Source organism: Ascaphus truei, chromosome 3 (assembly GCF_040206685.1).
Source record: "Ascaphus truei isolate aAscTru1 chromosome 3, aAscTru1.hap1, whole genome shotgun sequence".
NCBI lineage: Eukaryota > Metazoa > Chordata > Amphibia > Anura > Ascaphidae > Ascaphus > Ascaphus truei.
This window is the reverse complement of record NC_134485.1, coordinates 62,690,567-62,702,966: the sequence shown is the minus strand read 5'-3', so window position 1 is coordinate 62,702,966 and position 12,400 is coordinate 62,690,567. Positions and strand designations below refer to the sequence as shown.

Below are 12,400 nucleotides of genomic sequence, written 5' to 3'. Positions count from 1 at the left end.
AGACACATTTGCTTAAAGAAGCATATGAATAGCACTGTGGATAATCCTGGACACATGATACATAAAGCTTGGCCCCCTGCAGACGCACTTACTAGAACTCCCTCCTACTGTCTCTGTATGTTCTCCCTACCTACCAATTAGATTGTAAACTCCTCGGAGCAGGGACTCCTCTTCCTTAATGTTACTCTTATGTCTGAAGCACTTATTCCCATGACCTGTTATTTATATTATTTGTTATTTATATTATTACAACATGTAAGTTGTAAATTAGTACTGTGAAGCGCTATGTATATTTATGGCGCTATATAAAGACATACAATACAATACAAAAGGAGGCATCACTTTATAACCTTTTGATAATTTGGTAGATGTCCCAATTCCCGAGGTCAGCTCCTTGTGACCTTGGGTAAATCACTTTAACTCCCTGTGCCTTAGGCACAAAAAAACATAGATTATAAACTCATCTGGGCAGGGACCCGTGCCCGTAACATTCCTATGTGCTGCGTACCGCACACTATACTGTAATTGTGAAGCGCTTTGAGTCCCATTGGGAGAAAAGCGCCACGTGAAATAAAGTTGTTATTATTGCATTATTCAGCACCACAGTGTGACTTTTAGGTCAGTAACTGTTAGCTCATGTAACGGGTTTTGTGACCCGGCCTGACCCACCCAATCTCACATTGGCCCCTGTGGTCTAACCGGTCCCCATTACAGTGTGATAGTGTCTGGTGGTGCACCTGTTGGCAACAGGACTCCTGAGTCTCCCGCATGATGGTGTGTGGGGAGGACCCGTCCAGACAGGCAGCTGAGGTAGTGTGCTGAGTCCTACCTAGTTCCAGTGCAGCGCCTCCACCTCATCAGGGTCCCTTCGGTCACTTGGGGATGGTCCTGGCGAGGAACTCCTCTGTGGTGCTCCTCTCTGTACATTCACTCCACACATGTACACGAGATTGTTTGTGATTAAGAGTATCTTTATTGGTTGAGGTGGGCTAACTGCCCCTTGCAGTAGTTTCTCTAGCCACTCATTGTCCCTCAGTGCTTCCCTTTGAAAGGTGTAATTCTCCTTTAATAGGGATTCCCTATCCCAGCCGGGATGTCTTTACCCTGTGCCAGGTCCCTGGACACAGTCTTCCTGTTCAGCTACTATAACATAACTCTTACAGACTATTCAGAACTACGCAGGACACAGAACTACTCAGAACTCTGGCAGAACTCAGGACTAACTTTTAGACACAGTGCTGTGCCTTATGTACACTCTGGAACTGACACACCTCTGACATCACTAACCATGGAATCAGAGCATGTGACCACTCCCATCCATACACAGGGCACCCCACCAGGGTGTGAGGGCAAACCTCCATAATTACTGCTGGCATGCCCACAACTTACCAGGCCTTACTGTCAGCAGGAGAGATGACTGTAGCCATTTTACATGACCGCTACACTCATGTAGCATTCACTGGGTCAAAACTGCAGTAACACAATATCAATAATTCAAATGTGCAGGTATATAGAAAGAGCTATCACTATAGATATACAGTAATAATGTTGTGCAAAAACCCTGCGGAGAGGCAGGCGGGGGTGGGATATATATTTCCCAATTTTAACTACACATGAAAATAATTATTGGTTATATTTATTATATATTGTAATGTATGTCTTTTATATAGCGCCATCAATGTACATAGCGCTTCACAGTAGCAATAAACATGGTAATCATATAAATAACAAATAATATAAATAACAGAGCATGGGAATAAGTGCTTCAGACATAAAAGATACATTAAGATGAGTCCCTGCTCCGAGGAGCTTACAATCTAATTGGTAGGTAGGGAGAACGTACAGAGACAGTAGGAGGGAGTTCTGGTAAGTGCGTCTGCAGTGGGCCAAGCTTTATGTATCATGTGTCCCGTATTATCCACAGTGCTATTCATATGCTTCTTTAAGCAAGTGTGTCTTAAAGGTGGATAGAGAGGGTGCTAGTCGGGTATTTAGGGGAAGGGCATTACAGAGGTGCGGGGCAGTCTCATTTACCATTCCACTTAATATATTTATTACGTGCAAAAACAGATGTAATGTTATGTCTCATGCTCTTTTGCCTAGTGCCAGTTGTGCTCTGTTTTGCATTTAGTATATTGTGTTGACACTGTTACACTTCAATAAAGCATTTCTTGAAAAAAAAAAAAAAAAAAGTAGGCATGCTCTGTACTGTATACAGGTTTTATCTCTGCAGTGCGCCTCCTGGTGTCTGGAGGTGACTGTCACTTGTCGCCTGTGTATCCAGCCTCCTGGGCCCCAGTGATCTGCACCCGGAGTGATTATATGACTCATCACCGCTCCGGGGCTTGCAGCACAGGTAAACACTCACACTGAGGAGGTGCCGGCTCCCCTCCCGCAGCATGCCTGCGCACACAGGTAAACACTCACACTGAGGAGGTGCCGGCTCCCCTCACACAGCATGCCTGCGCACACAGGTAAACACTCACACTGAGTTGCCGGCTCCCCTCCCGCAGCATGCCTGCGCACACAGGTAAACACTCACACTGAGGAGGTGCCGGCTCCCCTCCCGCAGCATGCCTGCGCACACAGGTAAACACTCACACTGAGGAGGTGCCGGCTCCCCTCACACAGCATGCCTGCGCACACAGGTAAACACTCACACTGAGTTGCCGGCTCCCCTCCCGCAGCATGCCTGCGCACACAGGTAACACTCACACTGAGGTGCCTGCTCCCCTCCCGCAGCATGCCTGCGCACACAGGTAACACTCACACTGAGGTGCCTGTTCCCCTCCCGCAGCATGCCTGCGCACACAGGTAACACTCACACTGAGGTGCCTGCTCCCCTCCCGCAGCATGCCTGCGCACACAGGTAACACTCACACTGAGGTGCCTGCTCCCCTCCCGCAGCATGCCTGCGCACACAGGTAACACTCACACTGAGGTGCCTGCTCCCCTCCCGTAGCATGCCTGCGCACACAGCTGTGCACTGCAAGGAAGCCACGGGAAATGGACACACTCTTTCTAACCAGAAAGCCGCCTGCAATTTGCTCATGTCAAATGCGCTGAAAGCCACGCTGCGCCCTGAGCTGGAGGCTGGACGTGTGTCCTGTACTTAGAGTCGTAGCAATTCAAGTTGCTCACACACTCACAACCACTAGGGGTTGAGGAGAGTAACAGTGTTGACAGAGGGACAGAAAGGGCGCCTGTCTGTAAAAGCAAAATGCTGTAGGAAAATATTCCAAGACGTTATCATGGGGAGTCCATGATATTAAAGGACTTATACTTTTTCTACTTTCTCCCTGATAAAAATCCGAGCGAGAAAGAAGGGAGAGATAATACAGGATAGTTTTTTTTTTTTTTTTTTAAATGTCATATTCTCTTTATGTAAGTGGTCTCGCAGAGAGTTACAGGTCAGCTGTCATTGCCAGTAAAGTTGCAATACCCCAGTTACCAGCTGTGCACGATATGCGTCATGATTCTCATATTTAAGGGGATTAAACCTGGGGAAGTTGGTGACTACACAATAAACCTTCATCATTTTCCATATTGAAAACGCTAGCACCTCCCAAGACACTATTCACAAGACGTTTGTATATGAATGTGGAGATAATTGTAAGCGACGCAGACGTGCGGCATTTGTTTTTGATGACCATAATGACATTATTTGTGATGAATCGTCAGATCTCAACATCCATTTTGGCAAATTGGAGAAATTATTGATACAGGACATTAGATTATGGTGGGACATAACAACATTGGAGAATTATATAAAATCCAAATGGATCCCTAGAGGTATACCGGTTAAAAAAAAATCCCCACATTTGGTTTCTCCAATAAACAATTTGAGGAGGACTGGATTAAAATACTGGACCAATGTTCCATGAAATTTATGGAATTAATCATTCAGTCCAAGATCCATGTTAAGGTTTCTTTGGAAACTGACATCAAAACTCTGCAGACTAAACTTAAAGCCTTTGAATCCATGGTACAGTTTAAAAATAATGACAAAACACAACAAAAAAAACATTGAAACAATGGATAAGAATATAATGTCTAAAAAACGGTTACAATTTGAACGGGACCTTTTAGACTATGAGAGGCCAAGTTTATTGTTGGTAGAAACAAGCTTTCTCACAAGACAAACATCTAATGATACCTTCCAAATGTCAAGGCACCAAAAAAGCCTGGGCATCCAGGATGCCCAGTAAATCTATATTGAAGAAAAGACATAGAATTATATCTATGAGATGATATCCGTGGAGGAAGGTGCAAATGGTGCACTGCTTGTCGAACCGGAAAAATGACGGTGGCTCGATCAAGTAATCAGGTAAAAAAAATATATACTCTTTATTGGGTCATCAGAAAACACACACTCACAGGAACTGTGAGAGGAAACTCTAACGAGTTTCGGGCTTCACCCGCCCTTTGTCAAAGAGTGAACTGTTACATCGTCATGATTTTTTTAATGCTCATTCTTGAGCACAGAAAAGAGAGACTACATGCTCTAATCTTTTCTAGAGTTATATCTAGACGGGATTTTGACACCTGATTTTGAAAACCGTACCGACTCTCTTTTATTTGACAAATCTGAAAATGATTGGAGGGAGAGGCGGGGAGCAAAGAGTCAGAAACAAGAGGAAGAAATACTCTTAAATAATAATAATGTCATTAACATTTCAGACGTGGAGTTATCTTCTGACTAACTATTCTTATTAAATAAAGACCTCAATTTTGCCCTCCAGCAGAATTTTCAACTCTTTGAGACTGTAATCGATCTGCAAAAATTTACTAGGAAACTAGCTCTCAACATTTTTTTCTCATTCAAAGATAAAGCGATCTCCTAGGCTCCACATTCAGATTCCACACTATCCATGGGAGACTCCATTGCTTCCCCAGATCTCTAGCTAGATATACGAACATTCCAGGAATCTTGTGCTCTTTCGTATTTGGAGGCTTTATTGGAAGAGCAAGGAGAATCCCTGTATGCATCCACTCAAGTTTTTTTTGGTCATCAGGACTCTGGGCTGAGGAAAAAAACTATCTTCAATCACCACTCTAACAGTGGTCCTTACATTCCTACTTTTGAAAAACTTGCTCACATTCAGTCTAATAATTTAACATATTCAGAGGTACAACAGCTAGAAGCCTTAAAGAACAATACGGCTATAGTAATTAAGAATGTTGATAAGGGAGGGGCCTTAGTTATACAATCGTCCTCACAATATCAGAAAGAGGACCATAGACAGTTGGGACACACATTATTATTCACCTCTCGAGAGATCCTACAACACTATTCTTAGGAGAACTTCAAGAGTTGCTTCTTTTAGAAAAAATGTTGTGGATACCAAAGAGTTTGGGTTCCTCAGCTGTCCATATCCAATCATACCAGTGTTCCACCATCTCCCAAAGATCCACAAATCTCTCGCCAACCCTCCTGGTCGGCCCAATGTGGTGAGCATTGGATCTTTGGGAGATGGTCTGTCACGATATGTGCAGAACAACAGAAAAAAAAAAGCAGCACTTAACACTAACCTAATATAAATGAGTTAATTTCAAATATATAGTGATAAAACTTAATAGTGCTAACGGAGGAAGGTAATGAGTCAAAATAGATATAATTAGGTTCAGCAGCCAGAGTCCAGGAGAGAGTTCCACGTCCCTCCAAATGTGAACAAAGAAGAAAAGATGTTCTCTGGCGCGTTGTCTCAAGTATATTCATTTTAGTCCAAAATTAAAATTAGAGGGGATAGCAATGTATCAATACAGGTTAATTAACCCTTAACGTTCATACATTTGAATTCATGCACTTACAATTTTGCATAGCTTGTGTTGTAATTCTTTTCCTATCCGGAGTGTCGGAGGTTAATCTAGACAGGCTAGGTCTCCAATACATATAGAGTTGCAACGGAAATAGGAGAGAAAAGATCATGGCACAATAAATTTATTACAAAAGACTAGATTAAGAACAATATTGCGCCTCTCTTGCCTTCTCCCCTCCGTGCTCGCGCCCCCCTCACCTCTCGTGTTGGCATCAAATGACACTCGGGGCACGTGACGTCATGTCACGTGACCCCGCGGCATCATTTGATGGCGCGTTGTCATGGCGACGGTCATGTGACGTGATGTCACATGGCATCACAGCGTAATTTGATGCCGCGTTGCCATGGCGACGTGTCAAATCAGTCTTCAGAATCACGGTAAGTGAGTTGCACAGGCCCCATGCGATCCCCCGGCATTTAATTTTAATCCCGTGGGGAAGAGCGCAGGACCTCGGCAACCGCCCGCGCCCCCCCAGAAAAATCTCCCGCCCCCCTGGGGGACACGCCCCCAGTTTGCGCACCGCTGGTATAGGGTATCCCTCTGATTTAGAATGACAAGAATACAATGTATTTTAACTTCTACGCTAGTATGTTTCTAGTAGACTTGGGAGTTACCATTGAACACGGCTTCCTTTACACATTTTTGGCATTTTGCCATATCACCAGGTGTTCATTCCACCTGCCTTCACCTATATTTGATTGATTTAATCACTAGAAGCCGCTACAAAGTATCCCCCTGTCTACCTGCAGTCACTCTTTGATAACGTACAGTAGCGGCACGAAACGCGTCAGCAATGACTGCTGAAACAACGTAATTTTTTGCATTTTTCAATAAAAGTTTTTTTTCACGGCTTATAGTCCAGCTTCATTTCCGGCTCTTGCAGTGCACCGCCTTTTCTGTTTTTTTTTCTATAACCTTTACACTAACTAACCCTAATATGCCAGCCTAACCCTTACACTAACCCTAAAATGTCGTCTTAAACCTTACCCTAACCCTAATATGCAAGCCTAACCCTTATCCTAAACCTAATATGCTAGCATAACCCTTATCCTAACCCTAATATGCTAGCATAACCCTTATCCTAAACCTAATATGCCAGCCTAACCATTATCCTAAACCCAATATGCCAGCCTAACCCTAATATGACATCTTAATCCTTACCCTAATATGCCATCCTAACCCTTACGCTAACCCTAATGCTAGTCTAACCTTTACACTAACTCTAATGTCAGCCTAACTCTAATATGCCATCTTAACCGTTACGCTACCCCTAATATGCCATTTTAAACCTTACCCTAACCCTAATAAGCCAGCCTAACTTTACGCTAATATGCCAGTCTAACCCTTACCCTAACATGAAGCCACAACCATACTCTAATATTCCAGCCTATCCCTTCTTACCCTAAATAGTTTGCTGGATTCTTCAATTTTTTGGTGGTGCATATTTGGTACGGGAGATCACCCTGGGACTCAGGGTCACCCGTCACCTGTTTCAAACAAAATACAAGAATAACAAAAACACTCAATTTGGGCGCTTCTAACTTTTGACCAGTAATGTAATCAATACATTTTTAAGGATTCAAAAATATTTATCATTAAGAAGATGGATCACGATGAAGATGGGATTAGCAGTATTAAAAATAGGAGTTATCGTGCCTAATTTTCAGGAAATTTGAAAATACCTCTTGTTTTTTTAGTAAGGAGTTGGACTTTCTAATGATTTGGAGGAGCGCGCTGAGAAAAATTGCATGTGGAAAAAGGTATGGGAATATATATATATTCTGGACACAGGCAGAGGGAACTAAAATGTTGGATCTGTGCTCTGAGTAAAAGAAGCATATTTTTTGCACATGTTTTAGGAATGCCACCATGTTTTTTTTTATTTTTGCTCTGTTTCTGATTTTGCAAATACTTCAGGCAAGAAAAATCTCTGCAGCATCTGCGTGTATACTTAATTTTATTAGATGTTTTGTCATATAAATCCACTGCAATTTTAGTTAAAACGGAGAAATAAAAATAGGAATTGTGTAATTGGTCTTAGTACAGTACATTATTTAGAAAAATAAATGAACAAAAAGCAGATAATTAGTGTTTGCAAGCAGCTAATGAATCCCTTCACTGCAGCAGTGGCCAGCATAGATTTGTCACGTCTTCTAGTAACCTAAAACGGGGGCTCAACTCAGTCCTCAAGCCCCCCTCCCCCCCCCCCCCCAACATGTCAGGTTTTTAGGATATACCTGCTTCAGCACAGTTGGCTCAATCAGAGGCTCAGTCTTCGACTAGAGTTGAGCATCACTGATCTAAGACAGAGAATGGGTTATCCCCGCTAATTAATATTTAGAGGTTAATACAGTGTAAAACATTGATTCTGCTTTTATTTCGGAGGCTAATTGCTTTTTTGAAGTCTAATCTTAAAAAAAGGGAGAAATTCATAACAGCACTGCATAGAGTTGTATAATAAAAGGTGTAAATCTATATACTTTATGCCTGTTTACCTACACAGCTGGAAATAGAACTATTATTATAATGGTGCACTTAGCTGCTTTTTATGTATGGAATTGTTTATAAATTGGAGACTATATAACATGTGTGCTTTTTCTGTTTACTGCTGTAGATAAAGTTATTACTAGAGCGATTAACATTTTCAGGGCCAGAGAAATTAATCTCCAGACCAGTTAACCACTAAATTACCAGCCGTAGGCATTTGTATTGTTGCTGTGTACAGCACAACAGATTATAAACCCCAAAAGTCACTGTACTGTAAATAACAAACGCACATTTGGCCCAGTTTCCTTTTTTTGAGCATATGTAAAAGAGCCGGTTTGCATGTTCAGTTTATGGTTGAATTAAGATGATTGAATAGGACCAAACGTGGCATTTAGTGATTTAGACATTTTGCAGTGAAAACAGCAGCAGTCACTATTTTAGTGTCCAAATGCAGTGCTTACTGTTCTCCTTTGACCCACAGACGCCCCTTTGATCCAACGCATACCCTTGACCGTCTTTGGTTGTGCATTACAGGTCCCCGAGTGATTGAGGAGGTATTTTTCATGTTGTAGCCATATCGGCACTGGAAACGTGCAGATTCAGCATAAGCTTTTATGTATACTTCATTTGTATACCTCTGGCTGAGATGTTCTTTTGTTTAATTTGTGAGAAAACAATATGCCACACCTTTAGCAATAAAAAAAATACAGAACACCTAAAGACTTGTGTTGGAGAACATGTCTTTTTGATGCACTGCAATATTATTCTAAGGGCTGTTATATAGTGGCCGCGTGCGCTACGCCGCGCGCGCGGCACTTATAATTGGCTGAGGTTAGTCAGCCCTTCTACACAAGGGCCGTGCGCGCGCACGGCAGTGAGCGTGCATCCGGCCGACAGCGGGGAAGACGGGGAAATAAAGATTTCGCGCCGCTACCGGCGCTGAAATGTGTGTATGTGTATATGTATATGTATGTATGTATGTATGCATGTGTATGTATGTATGTATATATGTATGTATGTGTCTGCACGTGTCTGTACAATGTTAATAAGTATTTTATTTTTACCAGTGTTTTTTTTTTAATAAATAATAAATTACACACACACACACACACACACACACACACACACACACACACACACACACACACACACACACACACACACACACACACACACACACACACACACACACACACACACACACACACACACACACACACACACACACACACTACCTTCTCACAGTTCACAGCTCAGCATAAACACAAAAAGCGCGTGGCACGTGCACGATCGTTCGCACAGGCACGCGTGCGCACGGCCGCACACTCTATAGAACAGCCCTGGTGAGAATGCTAAGGAGAGTCATGCTATGTATACACTTTTACAAAAGTAATCTAAAATAGAAACAGAATTTGACAGCACAGAAGAACTACTTAGCCCACCCAGTCTGCTGGAAAACCCATTTGATTTTTCTTTTGTATTTAGATAGTTTTATGGCTATCCCCAACATTTTTTAATTCCCTTATTTTGGTAGACCTTACCACTTCAATTTGCACAAATCCACCACCCTTTGCATTAGGTAGTACTGTACTCACATTTCTCCCTAGCCTTCCACCCTACACAAGGATCAAATGCTTGTGATCATGATCACTGTGTGTATCTTTATTTATGTGAAATACAGGTTGTTTTTTTTGTGAACGTTTGCCCATCCTAAAAAATGAGTATACTAAATGTTATTTCCTTCTTTATATTTCAGAAATCTATTGAAAAACGTCTGCATTTTACACAAAGCTCCAATGAAGTACATATTGGTGACTGGGGGAGTCATCTCAGGCATTGGCAAAGGAATCATTGCAAGTAGCATTGGTACCATCCTGAAGTCCTGCGGACTACGAGTGACTGCAATTAAAATCGATCCATATATTAATATTGACGCAGGAACCTTTTCACCTTACGAGCATGGTACTGTAGTGTAACTAGGAATGCCATTTTCATAAGTATGTTTACCATGTTGATTAATAATATTTTTTATTAAACCTACAGAGCTTTCAATCCACGGTTTGGTGTCAGTAGTCAAATAAGTTGGCCACGGTCACAAGGAGCAGGCACTGGCTGTCATATTAGATTCTTACTTCTGGCTGGGAGGACAGGATTTGTAGCACCTCCTTGTCATTTTAGATTTTATTCCAAATAACAGGATTCATAGGGAGATGAAAGCGTTTGGCTCGATTCTTTCTCTCTGAATACGAGTGGAAAATGAGGCACAAATAAGTTTTTGTTGTGCCTCGGGTAGAAAGTTTAATGCTGCGTGGTGGCGAGGAAGGGACGGTCCTCCTGACATTAAAATGGAGGCAATGCCAGAGAGGATGGGAAGTGAGAGACTTGGGAAGACAGAGAGAAAAAGAGAGAGAATAAAAAAAGCAGAGAGGGCATAAATAAGGCAGAGAGAGCAGAAAAGTGAATTAATAAAGAATTTTTTTTTTTAAAGAAGTAATAAAATAGATGAATAAATGTAATCGGCACCAGTCATCAAACACTTGAATTATTATTATTATATTTTTGCTATTAAAAAACAATATTTGTTACTATTTTTGCTAAAATTATTTAAAATAACATATATGTGGTGATGGAAAAATACTGTTCGCCTAACATTTCCCCCACGGCAGCAGTGGTGATTGACAGGTCAAGTCACCGCCACACAACTCAGTGGGAGGATCGGGGAGCAGAGGCGTGCGAGTGCTGAGGGCGGAGCTAGTGAGAGGGGGCAGAGTTAGTTGGAAGCCCTCCTGCACTCTGCCCACTGCTGCTCTCAATGCACACTGTGGCGGGCAGGAGAGTGTCTGTGTGTGATGTGAGAGAGTGTGTCAGTGATACTGACATATTCACAGTGACACAGAGCGACCGACAGGTGGAGAGGAGCAGGTGGTAGCTTGAACGCCTTCCCTCTCCCAACAAAATGCTGGCTCCTAAACACTCTGTCTAAGTATTTCATATTTTCATCCACCCCATAATCTATATGTTCCCCATAATCGAAAACCAAACCGGAAATATATAGAGTCAAAACTAAAACACCAGGGCCAGTGAGCATCTTCAATTCATATCACCAACAGTACTTTGTTGGCGGGGTTTTAAGATAATTAGAAGTAGACCAGTGCTGCCTCTGTGACTCCTTCATTATCTATGCAAGGTCAGGACATGTGGGTGCAGGAAGGATTGCCAGGATAGATTATCATGGTCCTGGTACTTTACAGGTGTGAACGCTTTCATACTAATGTTCTGGATCGCAGCACCTGGTTTTGTAACCCCACTGGTTTACCCACAATACTTGTCGCACATTTTCCCAGTACCTTCCAACCCCTCAGTCTGCTAGTTAATTGTGTGACTCAAAGAAATATTGCCACCCCAAGTCTGTACGAGCAGCCTTAACTCTCATTCAGGTGAATCAGAATGCATGCTAAATCTGTCCCTTTGCGTGCTATCACTTTTCCAGCATGACACTACAGAGTACCTGATGTGACATCGAAAATCTGTGAATGAAACATTAAGGGTTACATTTTTTACTGTTAAATGCAGAGAAACGGTTTCTGATGAAGGGGGTGGATGGGATCGGGATGCTAAGGATTGATCTGTTCTTTACTGCCAGCACTAAATAGAAGATTATGCTACTTTAAGCCTACAGTATATTTGACTATACAGTAGTATCCTTTCTATTTTGTTACTGTTGCATTTACTTGACGATGGGCAAGGCCGTCCAGTACATATAATAATGATAATAATTAATAAAGATATTTAGAACTCTGAATTCATTTTACTTGTATGTGCACAAGTTTGTTCTGTGCAGATCATGGACTGAAGACATTTTAATTTCATTGTACACATTCACGATGAATCTATTGATACAGTATATATATATATATATATATATATATATATATATATATATATATAAAAAGGAAAGAGAAAAAACAGGCGCACACCTAGTGCATTACCACAATAAAATTGTATTAAATGAACATAAAATCTTACAAATGCCCACTCACAAAGATACAGCAAATATAAGCGTGTATGAGATAGGCTCTCATGTGCCAAGCAG

At 41.9% G+C, this 12,400-nt stretch overlaps 1 protein-coding gene across 5 annotated transcripts in view; it reads left to right on the top strand.

Moving 5' to 3' along the window:
* The first annotated feature begins 2,202 nt into the window (after positions 1 to 2,202).
* The window catches only part of CTPS2 (CTP synthase 2), a 199,076-nt gene continuing 188,878 nt past the window's right edge, over positions 2,203 to 12,400 (top strand). For 3 of the 5 annotated variants that reach the window (XM_075594130.1, XM_075594129.1, XM_075594133.1), the window contains exons 1-3: positions 2,203 to 2,356; positions 7,518 to 7,580; positions 10,064 to 10,269. In XM_075594130.1, coding sequence (XP_075450245.1) covers positions 7,537 to 7,580; positions 10,064 to 10,269 — 250 coding nt within the window. In that variant the 5' untranslated portion in view covers positions 2,203 to 2,356; positions 7,518 to 7,536. Of the gene's footprint in view, positions 2,357 to 7,517; positions 7,581 to 8,788; positions 8,862 to 10,063; positions 10,270 to 12,400 lie in introns of all 5 variants that reach the window. The other 2 variants (XM_075594131.1, XM_075594132.1) reach the window with 2 other exon arrangements.